Source organism: Phocoena sinus, chromosome 5, assembly GCF_008692025.1.
Source record: "Phocoena sinus isolate mPhoSin1 chromosome 5, mPhoSin1.pri, whole genome shotgun sequence".
Classification (NCBI taxonomy): Eukaryota; Metazoa; Chordata; class Mammalia; order Artiodactyla; family Phocoenidae; genus Phocoena; species Phocoena sinus.
In genome coordinates, this window is record NC_045767.1 from 92107144 (window position 1) to 92122553 (window position 15410).

General features: G+C 45.9%; 1 protein-coding gene across 2 annotated transcripts in view; it reads left to right on the forward strand.

Moving 5' to 3' along the window:
- Nucleotides 1-15410, forward strand: part of PARM1 (prostate androgen-regulated mucin-like protein 1) — a 102783-nt gene that overhangs the window by 55342 nt on the left and 32031 nt on the right. For both annotated transcript variants that reach the window (XR_004350039.1, XM_032632859.1), the window contains exon 2: nt 10584-11279. Coding sequence is in view for 1 of the 2 variants with exons in the window: in XM_032632859.1 (XP_032488750.1) it covers nt 10584-11279 (696 nt within the window). In the remaining variant the exon portion in view is untranslated. The remainder of the gene's footprint in view (nt 1-10583; nt 11280-15410) is intronic.

The window sequence follows — 15410 nt, forward strand, 5'->3', positions numbered from 1 at the left end:
GCTTCTGGCGAAAAGAAAGAAAATGGTGTATTTCCTTTCCCCAGGAAGCACGACATTCTTCACAAACGTTATTTTCTCATTAGCACTCACAGCCTCCACAGGGAGCCTGATGATATCATGAGTCCTGATTTCACCCATAGAGAAATTGAGCCATACGCCAGTTCTGCCCGTTCTGATTTGATGGCTGGAAAACAGAAGGTCTCTTCCTCTTTTCGGACTAGAATTAGATCTCATTTCCATCAACAAAACGCTCAGGAGGATATGGCTCTTCTGCTTTGAACAAGTGTCTTCTTAAACACAGTTTGATGGCGTTGGGGCATGCACATTCTGTCTAGACCTATGAGGGCTTTCAAATGCCATATGGTTGGACCAGACTCTGATTAGTAATGGGTTTGCAGATGTTAGATGAACCTTCTGGAGTGCCCTTAGCAGCCCAACCAAACGCAACATGGGGAATTTTGGTTAAGTGTGAGGGTCCCAAACAGCGGCTTCACTCAACCTAAACAACATTAAGACCCAGCTTTTATGTTCAAGTATACATATCATTTTAAGATTCTTTTGTACTCTCTCCCTCTCTTAAAAACTTGCTGAAGTTTAGTCCATTCAGTGCAGGGATGGTAAGGCCCGCCTGTGTTTAGGCCGACTGATGGCCAGCATTTCAATAGCTGGTGACTCTGGTCTATATCATGCACAGAGAGAAGAAATCCCTGCAGTTTCCAAAGTGGAAACAAGTGAGCAAAAATAGCAAAAGTATGTTTAGAGACTGGTCCAAAATATCCTATTAGCTGGTAGTTTTTATGGAACGTACAGACATATCAAAGGGAAGATGCATTTCTGCCCTCACGGCCCAGCGTATAAGCCAGAGAATATTTGTTTTTCAAAAGGTAGAAAAATCCATGTTTTTACTGAATGAATATTTACGGAGCACTTTCTCTGGGCCAGGCACTAAGACACAAACAATAAGCTGCGGTCCCTGTTATTAGGGCTCCCAGCCTGATAGGAGACAAGCATGGGGAGAAATGGCTCAGGATAATGTGTGCTACGATTAGTGCTGTGGCCACACGGAGAAGAAGGGCTCTTTCAAGTTGGTGAATCTTCACAGAGGACGTGAGGCTCCAGAGTTCTCAGAACTGGGCTGGGGAGAGGGGAGCCAGGGTGGGAAGAACAGCAGATGCAAAGGTAGGGAGGGAGACAGCAGACAGTTCAGGAATGCACGCTGATTCCGATGGCTAGAATCGCAAGGCTCGTGAAGGGTGGGGTTGGGAAATCATAAAAGGTGTTCTGTGCTGAACCAAGGGGTTCGGAATTTATCCTGAGGCCATCCATTATGGAGCCTGCAGCAGGATAAAAGGGAATAAAAGCGTTCACATGGTCGGGTAATTTTTTTAAAGCCCACTCTATTGGCCCACACTAGAGAATGTATTATGGGAGACAGAGGAAAACTGGTGCTTGATTACCTTACAAACATGGGGCCCAGACTTCAAAAACACCCTTGCATTTCCCAGTACAATACAGTGGGATGGTTATAAGGTTAGCCTGGAGCCCGACAGTTTCAGGTTCACGCTTCGGCTGTGCCATGTACTAGCTGTGTGACCTTAGGGAGGTTGCTTAACTTTTCTGATCCTCTGTTTTGTCATCTGTGAAACCAAGATAGCAGTGGATATTACTATTGAAGAGATGATGCATAGAAAGTGGTCAGCACAGTGTCCTTCATAGAGTCCTCAGCTCATTCTCTCATTCATATATAGGTATATATTTGAATTCTTACTGTGGATCAGACAATGAGGATATGTGGTGAGCAAATCCACTACAGTCCCCACTCCATGTGACTCTTAGAGTCTAAAGGGGGAGGCATGCATTAAACAAAGCTTCCCATAAGTGATTACCTAGCTACGTGCCAATTTCAGTGCTATGAAGTTAAGATACAAGGTGCTCTGAGCACATAAAGAGTTGAGGCTGGAGGAGGGGGGTGGATTTAAAGAATCAGCAAAGGCCCTTAAGCTAACACTAAAGGATGAATAGGAGTAACTCAGGCAGGCGTAAGAGGGAGAGCTGTTGAGGCAGAAGGACTAGAGTACAATAGAAAGCTGGTTTGGGGCTTCCCTGGTGGCACAGTGGTTGAGAGTCCGCCTGCCGATGCAGGGGACACGGGTTCGTGCCCCGGTCTGGGAAGATCCCACATGCCGCGGAGCGGCTGGGCCCATGAGCCATGGTCGCTGAGCCTGCGCCTCCGGAGCCTGTGCTCCGCAACGGGAGAGGCCACAACAGTGAGAGGCCCGTGTCCTGCAAAAAAAAAAAAAAAGCTGGTTTGTTCTGGGATCTGGTGGGGAGCAAGCCTGAAGAGGCAACACTGGGCTTGGATCACAAAGAGCCTTCTAGGCCTCAGTGGGGATGTGAAGTTTTATCCTCTGTGCAGGCTTCCTTTCCTCCCCTCCACCCTCAAAGGGGAGTGACATGGTCCAGTTGGCCTTGACCGTTAGCAGTTCCTTAGCGTGCAGACCTTCAGCAGCTGTCGGGTCTCTGCGAGGCAGGCCTGGCGTGATCCCCCGAGACCGCAGGCCAAGGCACCACTCGGGCTGACTTGGCCGCCCAGGAGAGCACTTGACTGTGTTTTGATCGAATTTCACCGAATTTGCCAAAGCTTTGTCACATGTTTTCTCAGGCACTTGACAAGCCAAGGGCAGGAGAGGACATGCTGTGGGGGATTAGGGGGAGAGAACAGGTGAGCAACACAGGTAATCAGGCCATCTGGGACTCTGGCACTGACCCAGTTTGCTGCTCACAAAACCCAGGAAGAAGTGACAGTTCAGGGCACTCATTATCCAGCGGCTGCCAACGTTGCAGACCTATCTTCCTGACACCCAGTTGGGCAGGAGGCAAGAGCGCATCCACAGAACGCAGACTCTCCACCCTGGAATATCCTGTAACTCCCTTCAGCACTGGGAGAACTCGCCTACCTGTCCCAGCCATCAGCCCCCAAATCTCTCTTCCTAGCAAGGCAAGAAACCCGGACTCAAGCCAGACCTGTTTTTTTTTTCACATATCAAAGGATAGTACACCTGGAAACAAATAGTTTTCTATCCACCTAAGAATCTGCTTTTCTTCTGAGCAACAATCTGGCAGCTATGCTTACAACATAAAAGCTTTAATTTGACCAAACTTCAGGAAAGACTTCCATTTGTAAATTTACAAGGAGGAATTTCAGATTAAGTTGGCCCTTATACCCCTAGATCTCTCATTTGGGCCAAGTCTGAGAGATTTCCTCCTTTGAGTCACTCCATTTCAGGCACGTGAGCCTGTCACTGCCTGGGCACGGACACCATGTCTGGTAAAGTCACCTCTAATTTAGCGGTTAATGGGTTCAATTTCTTTATTCTATTTACTCTGCCATTTTCTCAAGGAAATATTAGAACTAATTCTTTTCTTCAGAAAGTAGCTCTCCTTTGGGTGGGAAGGTGTATGGGGCACTACATTATTTGGGGGGGGGGGTTGGTTTTGTTTACTTTTACTTTTAATGACTTTTTGGAAGTATAGTTGATTTACAATATTGTGTTAGTTTCAGGTATACAGCTAAGTGATTCAGTTATACATATGCCTATTCTTTTTCAGATGCGTTTCCCTTATAGGTTATTACAAAATGTTGAGTATAGTTCCCTGTGCTATACAGTAGGTCCTTGTTGGTACATTATTTTAACCTCTTTAGCTGTGCAGTCTCACATGGGCTCCTCCTTGCTTATTCTATAATGGTGGTTGCTAAAGGACGTTCTACCGGCCTTCTTGAGGCTGGGCACAGTGTGCTGGTGGGGAATTCTAATTCTGGCCCTGTCTCTACGTGATTCTTTCCAGGCAACACTGCCCAACTTCTTCTCTTCGATGTGTAAGGTCAATTACATCACTTCCCCTCCCTGTGTCTGTTCCCTCATTTATCAAATGAGGGGTTGTAATCATGCATCACTTAGACCCTCTCTAGCTCTAAAAAATTTTTTGAAATCCTGGGATATATCCTTAGGCGTTTGAGTTAATCAATTTTGTAGTCCTGTGGAAACACGGGTCCTACCTATGATAAAGCAGAAATGATATTTCCTCAGGCTATCTCAGTGATTCTCAATGTTGAAACCAATGGGATGGCATTTGGAGATGGAGCTTCTGGGAAGTAATTAGGGTTAGATGAGGGCGGGGCCCACATCATGAGATTAATGTTCTTATTAGAAGAGACACCAGAGGGCTTTCTTCACCACCCTCTCCCCCAAGCACATACCAAGGAAAGGCCATGTGAGGTCATAGCAAGAGGGTTGCCACTTACAAGCCAGGAACAGAGAGCTCTCACAAGAACCTGATTGGCCCACATCAGACTTCTCAGCCTCCAAACTGTGAGAAGCCAATTTCTGTTGTTAAAGCCCCCTAGTCTATGGTACTTTTTTCTGGCAGCCTGAGCCAACTAGGACAGCAAGCATTCTCTAGGATAGTCATGGCGCCTGAGCCTTGGATATCTTCATGATAAAAGTCATGGCTCCTGAGCCTTGGATATCTTCATGATGAAAGTCATGGCACCTGAGCCTTGGATATCTTCATGATGAAAGTCATGGCGCCTGAGCCTTGGATATCTTCATGATGAAAGTCATGGCGCCTGAGCCTTGGATATCTTCATGATGAAAGTCATGGCGCCTGAGCCTTGGATATCTTCATGATGAAAGTCATGGCGCCTGAGCCTTGGATATCTTCATAGCACCTGAGCCTTGGATATCTTCATGATGAAAGTCATGGCGCCTGAGCCTTGGATATCTTCATGATGAAAGTCATGGCGCCTGAGCCTTGGATATCTTCACGATGAAAGTCATGGCACTTGAGCCTTGGATATCCTCATAGCACCTGAGCCTTGGATATCTTCATAGCACCTGAGCCTTGGATATCTTCATGATGAAAGTCATGGCGCCTGAGCCTTGGATATCTTCATGATGAAAGTCATGGCGCCTGAGCCTTGGATATCTTCATGATGAAAGTCATGGCGCCTGAGCCTTGGATATCTTCATGATGAAAGTCATGGCGCCTGAGCCTTGGATATCTTCATGATGAAAGTCATGGCGCCTGAGCCTTGGATATCTTCATGATGAAAGTCATGGCGCCTGAGCCTTGGATATCTTCATGATGAAAGTCATGGCGCCTGAGCCTTGGATATCTTCATGATGAAAGTCATGGTGCCTGAGCCTTGGATATCTTCATGATGAAAGTCATGGCGCCTGAGCCTTGGATATCTTCATGATGAAAGTCATGGTGCCTGAGCCTTGGATATCTTCACGATGAAAGTCATGGCACTTGAGCCTTGGATATCCTCATAGCACCTGAGCCTTGGATATCTTCATGATGAAAGTCATGGCACCTGAGCCTTGGATATCTTTATGGCGCCCGAGCCTTGGATATCTTCATGATGAAAGTCATGGCACCTGAGCCTTGGATATCTTCATGGCGCCTGAGCCTAGATATCTTCATGATGAAAGTCATGGCGCCTGAGCCTTGGATATCTTCATGATGAAAGTCATGGCGCCTGAGCCTGGATATCTTCATGATGAAAGTCATGGCGCCTGAGCCTTGGATATCTTCATGATGAAAGTCATGGCGCCTGAGCCTTGGATATCTTCATGATGAAAGTCATGGTGCCTGAGCCTTGGATATCTTCATGATGAAAGTCATGGCGCCTGAGCCTTGGATATCTTCATGATGAAAGTCATGGCGCCTGAGCCTTGGATATCTTCATGATGAAAGTCATGGTGCCTGAGCCTTGGATATCTTCATGATGAAAGTCATGGCACCTGAGCCTTGGATATCTTTATGGCGCCCGAGCCTTGGATATCTTCATGATGAAAGTCATGGCACCTGAGCCTTGGATATCTTCATGGCGCCTGAGCCTGGATATCTTCATGATGAAAGTCATGGCACCTGAGCCTTGGATATCTTCATGGTGCCTGAGCCTTGGATATCTTCATGATGAAAGTCATGGCGCCTGAGCCTTGGATATCTTCATGATGAAAGTCATGGCACCTGAGCCTTGGATATCTTCATGGCGCCTGAGCCTGGATATCTTCATGATGAAAGTCATGGTGCCTGAGCCTTGGATATCTTCATGGTGCCTGAGCCTTGGATATCTTCATGACGACCAACCCTCATGTACTCAGAGCAATATGGAATGTATCATCGAACAGGCAAAGCAGAGGCTTTTAATGCCTTGTCCAAGTGAAGACGAGCAGCGTTGTCCCGCAATTTCTATGCATTGCTGTTTGTTAGGAGTCGGAATTACCTGAACGAGACTGCAAAGTACTTTAAATAAGTACTAAATAGGTAGCCACGGGAATGACCACCTCCGTCCTCTTTGGAAGCAGGAAGGGTAGGAGTTATAAAAGTATACGAGTCAGAATTAAACAAGAAAATGGATGTCTCCAGCCACAAAACTAATTCTTGCAGCATGTCATTTTCAGCACTGTAATGATTTCCATAGTACAGCTTTTAGCTCCACTGGAAATGGCAATGCAGGTGTCGCCCTAAATGTCATTTGAAAATGACTTTGTATATTTTTGCATTCCACAGTCCCCATACAATATTTATTCATCTTTCCTTGGAGCTCCCAATGCAACTTGCTTGTAATTCCATAAGATGCTTATCACATCATATTACAGAAAGTTGTGTGTCCTTTCTGTTCTGTTAGATAGTGAACTCTTTGAGGGTAAGGCCATGGACATAGAAGTTACTCAATAAAAGCTTGAATGAATGAATGAAGTCTTGCTCCTTTGCATATGACTCATTCTTCATTCATCCCAGAATTCCAAAGACTCTGACTCAGCTGCCAGACTAAGGCTCTACCTTCATCTGCCCACCTATTATATGATACTATAAACAGTAGTTAAACATTGTCTTTTTTTTTTTGGGCCTCAGAATCTTTAATGAGCTATGAGAGCTACCAGGATGCAAAGCCAGTATGCTCTAAGGTCACATACGAAGATTTGATATTTTCATAATATTTGTCCCAACTGTTGTTTTGTCCATATTTCAAAGACCTCTTGACCTATATTCATCCTGAAATTGTTGACACTTCACAGCTCCCAAAAGTCAGCCACAGAAACATGGACTATTATGTGGTTTAATTTGGGAGGTGTGCCCCCAGTTTACTAGGAGAGTAACTTTCCTGTAGTTTACGGTCTTGACCAACACCCTTAAATAAAATTAAACCAATCAGCTTGGCAGGGGTCAGGTGAAAGCCCATCAGAAATGAACACGCAACATCGCTAAAATGATAAGCCACTGGAAAATACAGTCAGTACACAGAGAACTTTTCAGGATCCCATAGATGGGTGGAAACTGTAGCTTTATACACAGATATCATGAATTAGCTAACAGAAGTCCCTCTGTCGTGATACTTACTGATTAAAATGTAACTTCCTCTCAGAAAAAAAAATTAAACCAATCATTTTGGTAACAGTCCGAGTGTTAAATTCAGTTAAAATATTGAGAAAACTCTGTTTTCAGGTTAAATTCTATAGCGCAATTTTCCATCAGCTACTGAGCCTGTCATGCAGATGAATGAAGAAGTGAGCAGATCTTATCCCAAATGCTTACATCCCTCTGCCTTCCTCTTTTCTCCCTTCCTCTGTGTGAAAATCTGGCCCATTTTTTTTTCCCTCATGAATCTTGATCATGTTTGGCTGTTACCTATTTGCTACCCCCAAGAAAATCTCCTCAGAGTTTGGAGAGTTAAATAACAACAAGACATCAGGCATCAGTGTATGTTGTGGTGGAAGGACAGAGGTTGACATTTTAAGCAAGTTTCCTGCCTTCAAATAACACCAGGTAGGCAGCCAGCCCCCCCGGCAGCTATGATGGATGTGGCCATACTAAGTGATGTGTTGAAGGGAGTAGAGAAATACTGGGGTATTGTTTTAAATAAAGTTCCTAGGTTAATTCATTTTTCCATGCTCCCTCTTTACCTCCCTCCTTATCTCCCTTACTCTCTCCTTTCCTCTCTCCTTCCTTCCTCCCTCCCTCCCTCTCTTCCTTCCTTCCTTCCCCCCATCCTTCCTCCTTCCCTCAAGTACTTATTGAGCAATTATGATGACCCAGGCACTCTTCTAGGCTTGGAGGAAACAGCAATAAATAAACCAGGTCCCTGTGCCCTCATGGAGCTTACATTCTGGTAGAAGAGAGGTAAATTAGGCAAATAAATAATATGTAGTTTCAAGAAGAAACTACTTTATTTTATTTATTTTATGAAAAATAAAAATGAGCAAAAGGTGGGACAGTTCCTCAAAAAATTAAACATAAAATTACCATATGAACCACCAATTCCACTTTTGAGTGTATAGACCCCAAACAATTGAAAGCATGGTCTCAGACAGATATTTGTGCACACATATTCAGAGCAGCATAATTCACAATAGGCAAAAGATGGAAGAAACCCAAGTGGCCATCAGTGGATGAATGGATAAACAAAATGTGGTGTATACATACAATGGAATATTATTTCGCCTTAGAAAGCAAGGAAGTTCTGGCTATAACATGGATGAACCTTGACAATATTTTGCTAATAAGTGAAATAAGTCAGAAACAAAAGGACAAATATTGTATGATGCTATTTATATGAGGTACCTAAAGCAGTCATATTCGTAGAGATAGAAAGTAGAATAGTGGTTTCCAGGAGCTGGGGAAAGGGAAGAATAGAGAGTTATCGTTTAATGGGTACAGGATTTCAGTTTGGGAAGATGAAAAAGTTCTGGAGATGGATGCTGGTGATGGTTGAAAATAGTGAAAAGGTACTTAGGGCCAATGAACTGTACACTTAAAAATGGTTAAAATGTTATGTATATTTTAACAATCAAAAAATCTTTTAAAAAATAAGCAAGGGGAAGGAGTAGGAATGACTTTGGTTAGGACTGTCTGGGGAAGGCTCCTCTGAGGAGGAGCTGACATTTGAGTAGAGATCAACTAGAATGATGATGAGAATATGGGATGATGACATAGGGGAGTAGTTTTGGATTTTGTTCTAAGCACAACCTTGGGAAGGTTTTGGTCAGTTAATCTGATTTGCCACTTTAAAATATTATACTGGCTGCCATGTGAAAAGTAGACTGAAAGGAAGAAATCTGGAAGCTAGAAGACCAATTAAGAGACTGTGGCAGGGCTTCCCTGGTGGCGCAGTGGTTGAGAGTCCGCCTGCTGATGCAGGGGACACGGGTTCATGCCCCGGTCCGGGAAGATCCCACATGCCGCGGAGCGGCTGGGCCCGTGAGCCATGGCCACTGAGCCTGCGCGTCCGGAGCCTGTGCTCCGCAGTGGGAGAGGCCACAACAGTGAGAGGCCTGCGTACCGCAAAAAAACAAAAAAACAAAAAAAAACAGACTGTGGCAGTTGTCTAGACAAGTGACTGGTGGCTCAGGTGATGTTGAGATAATAAGGGAGGTGATGAGCAGAGATTGGATGGGGATATCTTTTTAAGGTAGAGTCATCATGATTTGCTGATGGATTGGATGGAAGAGGGGCAGTGAGGGAAAGAGATGCATTAAGGATGATATCTGGGTTTTCAGCTGAGTAACTGATAGGTCTTGCCATCCACTGAGATGGAAATGACTAGAGGAAAAGCTAGCTGGGGAATGGTAAGGGGTGTGGAGAGGCAATCAAGAGATGTGTTACATAAAAAGTGAAATCATAAACTCAGGGTCTAGCAGAGTGCTAGTACATAGAAGCCATTTATTAAATACTTGAATGAATAAATGAATGAATGAAACTGAATGGGTAAATGGAGGTAGGGAGGAATGAAGAAAGGAAACTAACTCTAAATTTTACAAAATATGAAAGAGAATATTTGGCGAAATGACATGATGGTAAAGACACCAGGCTAGAATTTGGGAGAACTAGGTTTGAGTCTAAGAAAATATTTCCAAACTTCAGATTCCTTCTTCCTCTCAGCTTTTAAGCTGGGACCTCCCCCTTTACTCCTCCACAGGAAATGTGCTCACAGCTTTATTCACCCCGGTGGACAAGCCCATAACCCTTGCATCCCTGTACAAGGTTGCGGAGCTTACAACCCTAACAGGGAGCAACCAATCAGTGAGCTCCTACGGCAGGGAACAGCCAATCAATGAGCTCCTCTGACAGGGACGAGCCAATCAGTGAGTGGTTGGCTTTGCACTCACCAACCATGCCTTTCCCCCACACCCATCACACAGGCTGGGCATCCCCGCAAGCATTGTGCAACAGCTCCCTCGACTGTCCAGACCAATTCTCATAAAATCAGTTCCGCAGAGTGTCTTGGTTTTTAAGGGCCTGGTTTTCAGCAAGCAGAAGACAAGGTTAGTTCATGCTGTGTACTGGCTGAACTTGTGTTGACCGATCCACTAATTGCTCCTGCAGAGCCTTCAGGCTGGTTCCTACTGATAGTCACCAAGGGAGGAGAGAGCAACAGTGGGAAGAAAGTATTTTTAAAGTCACCTTCACAATTACAGAGGCACAGTGTAAAATGAGAAAGACGTGAAAATACTGTAAAACGGCCTCGCCGCGCAGGTTTTCGCACATTAACCACCTTTGTACTGGCTCTTCTACAGGACTGAGGCTACAGAGCGCGTCTGAATCAGCTTTGTCGCCTGTTTCTCTTCCGGCAAAGAGCAGCCCACCAACGGCCTTCTCTCCGCAAAGCCCTCCCGCCTCCCCTACCGGTGGAACACCCAGCAACTCGGTTCTCCCAGATACAGCATCGGCCCGGACATCTCCATCCGCCAAGAACGTCTCCACAGAGCCCAGAGAAGAGGAACCCACCAGCCCAGCCTCCAACTGGGAGGGCACAGACACAGACGCCTCACCAACAAGCAGTGGGGTCCACTTAACACCCACGCTCGAGGAACACACTTCAGACACTCCCGAGGCCAGGGTGGCAGCTACAGGGTCGCAGCCCCCCGTTGAGTCTCCCGCACTCACCTCCCCTCAAGCGCCAGCCTCATCACCTTCACCCCCATCAACCTCACCAGCAGAGGAGGTTCCCTCTGCCTCTGTGAGCACCAACCATAACTCCGCTGAGGCCAGCACCAAGCCCACAGGAGCTCTAACCCCATCAGAGCCCCCAGCGGAGGAGCACATCTCTGGCCACATAGCCACTTCACATGCCCCCGCCGAGCCAGTGCCCACCAAGACCACGGCCCAAGCAACTGTGCCCCCCAGAGTGACCTGTATGCTGATAGACACGGAGACCACCACTGCCCCCCCCGGGGTGATCATGCAGGAAGTGGAGCATGCACTAAGTTCAGGTGAGTCTCTGGCTAGAGCACATGGCCTTGATGACACTGAGGTGCTACGAATGCCCTTCTTCAGCTAACCAAACACAGTGGATTAAGTTTGAATTTTGGAGTGCAACACCTAGCTGAATTATAATTCGTAAGAATTTCCACAAGTGCAAACTTTACTTTTAGTCTCTTAATAAGTCCCCCATGATAGTTCATTAAATTGTGGCCAATCTTTATAATTTGTCTTCACATATGTCTTCATGTATGTAAACCAATGAGACTGGTTAAGCAAAGGCTTTGGGTTGAGCTTCCTAGGTTTCAGTTCTGGCTCCTGACCTTGGGCAAATTACTTCATCAGGGTGCCCTTATTTTTCCTCATCTGTAAAATTAGGGATAAAGAAAGCTGTATCATACATGGTTCTTGTGGAGATTAAATGAAATGACATATAAAGTGCCTAGAATAGTTCCCGGAAGAGAGTAAGAACTCAGGAAATGTCAGTTGTTATTATGATTTTGCTCGATGTATTAATGCAGTGTTTACCTCATGGAAACAGTCAAAGAAAGTAGGGCCGGGGGTGGAGAGAATGTGCGTATTCTTTAGAGTCACTGATATATTTCATGGGAAAGACAACAACTTTTGTGGAATGTCACGTTTGTTTTTATTCTCCCAGCAGCCCTGTAAAGTTAGTATTATTTTTATCTTGATTTTGCAGTCTTGGAAATTATGATAGAGAGAGATTTAGGGTCTTTTCTGAGGTCACATGCATCTGACATTGAGGTGAAGTCTGGAAACTTCAGGGCACTGGGCAGGAAAAGGCCTTAGTAGGAACATTTGGCCTCTTGATTAAGAAACAGTGAGGTGAGAGCAGCCAGCAGATGAAGGGGAAAATGGAGCTTTAGGCCCTGCCTAAGTCATCTTGCCAGGGGCCATGGACTCAGAGGGGAGAATTTGGGACTGAGCCACACAGCACCAGCTGGGGTCAAAGAAATGGCTGTGACTGAGGAGAAATTAACATCTTTTAACGAATAATTGATAAACAACCATTACGAATGGAAACTCTGGTAAACAGCCGTGGTGGGGAGAAACAGAGCTCAGATTAACAAGACGTAACTCCTCATGGAAGAGCTCACAGTTTACTAAGGGATAAGGTCCCAAAGAATTGCAAATTCTTATTTCAAAGGCCCAGTGTATATCAGTGAGAGTCCCAACAAGAGAGAGAGATGCAATCAAACTGGGCTAAAGGAATGAATTACAAAGGTACAGCTGGTGGTGTATAAGAAAACCACAGGGGATCATAATTGCAGAGCTGTCATGAGTCAGACCTAGGAGGAGAGAATAGTAACCAGAACCCAGAAGGAGGGTCTTGTAGAATAGACCACCCTGGGAGGAGTCGGGACTCTTGGGGGAGGGGCACAACTAACTCGAGGTTAACCTCTGGGAGTGAAAGGAATCTATACTCTGCCCTCCCTCTCCCCCCCTACTCTGATATGCAGCCAGAAGCCAAGGACAAGGAAGCCCATTGTGGTGCAGACAGTTCAGCCTCCTGGAGGGCAAGTCAGAGAGCAACGTGGAGAAAGGTGGAGAGTGGATCTGCAGAGGCAAAAGGAGGGAATCTGGCACTCGCAGTCCAATCATAGCTTCCTCTGCGTAGCCCCGTCCCCATTAGCGCCCTGTTTGTACCTCCGGCCAGTACTTAGCACGCTGTGTTTAGATGTGTACTTTCTGTCTTTACTTTCTGCCACATCCCCACTTTCTGTCTGATACTTTCCATGCTGCCAGCATGCAGGGAATATCTCAAGAATGGACTCGGTACCTGGAGGAGAGTGGGTGTTGACTTAGGGTCCTCAGGTCCGTCCCTAACAAAGGTGCCATCCAAGAACAGGCTTGAGGCAGTGGCCCCATCTCTTCCCTTTCCTAGTTCAGACCTCACCACCACCTGCACTACTTTTTCAGTTTTCTAACTGGTTTCCCTTCCTCCAACCTCTGCCCCCTCTGCACAAATTCTGAGCTTGGCATGCAAGAGACTCCCTAATGTGGCGTAACCTACTACTTTTTTCAAGTCCCTCAGTTTCATGGGCTAGATTATCCAAGACAGCCCTGTTCCACTGTTCTGGCTTGTGTTTTCGACCATGTGTCTTGATTTCCTCAACTCAAAGCCAGCAGGGCTAAGAGACACAAAATTAGTGACAGAGCTGGGTCATGAACCAGAACTTTATAGTTCTAGGGAATATGGCCCCCGGTAAGAACTCCAGGGTAAATGAATGAAGGAAAGATTGCTTGACTTGAGAGGAAGGTGTGACAGGTCAGAGGGAGATCACTGAGCATGGCCAGTGTACATTTCATAGACCCAAGGGGATTCATCCCTTATGATCTATTAAATCAAAGAATATCTATTGTGCATCCACCAGGACCCGGTGCTTGATGCAAAGAAGTGTTAATAAGCGTAAGACCTGTCCTCTGAGATTTTACAGTTTAAGTAAAAAGAAAGGACACCAGTAACTCTTAACACCACTCAGTTTCTGATCTGAGAATGAACCAGGGTGGGTGGGAGGATCTTTGAGCAGATGTGATACAAGCTATTCATTTCAAGGGTGAAGAAATTGCGTCCCAGAAGTTTGGAGTGACTCACCCAAGGTTACACCGCCCAGGGTAAAGAAGACCCAATGGTGGTTTAAATCCTTTAAACCACCATTGGGTCTTCATTAAGCACCAGCATTGCCGCCCTGCTCCACCATCAGCCCAGCAGACTAGGCGGCAGGCACCCTGTGACACTGTGCTCACAGGTGACTATCTGCAGATGTTTTTGTTTTAGAGACCCTTGTGCTGCTTTCATAGTGGCAGTAATCATACTGCACTTTTGTTGAGCACGTTGTCTTCTTCTGTATGAGTTCACATAGCATATTTCTATAATCCGAGGACTTGTCCATTCAACAAGTATCCAGACATAGTCACCAATAAATAATTCAAAAACAAGGTAAATGTTATGGGAGTTAGATTTGACTGGCGGGATTAGGGAAGGTTTCATGATAGAGGGAGCACATGAACTGAGTTGTAGGAGATGAAGGGAATTGCGGCCCGAGGAAAAGACAGGGCAAGGGGAGATTCAGGCACCTGTGTGCTGCACATACCTGGGTGCGGAATCCAGCCGGCAGTTGCAAGCACGGAAATTGCTCTGGTCGGGGTATCTGGTACCCTCTATACTGCCAGCTCTGAGGGTTAAATCTTAGTCCTGGCATACCCGGCCTAGCAGCGGCATTTGACACGGATGGTCACTGCCCTCATTTTGAAGCACTGTTTCCACTCGACCTCCAGGACAGTCTCTCTTGGTTCGTCACACTGCTCCTTCTCCATGTCTGTCGCCTTACTTCACCCCCTCACCTTTCTACACTGGAGCACCTCAGGGCCAACACTGTCTTCCTCTCCTGCAGCTCTCCACACGCACGCTCTCCTCTTCTCCCCACACTCACTCCTGAGATGACCTCATCACATCTCGTGACTTAAACCAAACGTAAAATAGATAACTAGTGGGAAGCAGCCGCATAGCACAGGGAGATCAGCTCGGTGCTTTGTGACCACCTAGAGGGGTGGGTTAGGGAGGGTGGGAGGGAGGGAGACGCAAGAGGGAGGAGATATGGGAACATATGTATATGTATAGCTGATTCACTTTGTTATAAAGCAGAAACTAACACACCATTGTAAAGCAGTTATACTCCAATAAAGATGTAAAAAAAAAATACAAAATAAATTTAAAAAGAAAAAAAAATGCCATCCACATGCTGATAGCCCGGAGATGTAAAATTCTATCCCTGTTTTGTTTCATTGAACTAAAGACATGTCGACACCCAGCTGTCAGCTAACTCATGGTCTCTACTTGGGTGGCTCTTAGGCATTTCAGATGTCATACGGATCAGATGAATTACTGATTTCCTCACCCCTCCGTCCAGTCCTCCCTCAGAAACTGTGGAATAATCCTAGACTTCTTTCATCTCTCACATACGCTGCATCTGGTCCCTCAGAACCCAGTTTCCTCTCACCCCTCGGTCCTCTCTCACGTGTGGGACTTTAATACCCCTGTAACTGATCTCACTACTCACCACACCCTTGCCGGAGCGACCCTTTTCAAAACCCAGGACAGATCCTGTCCCTCCTCAGCT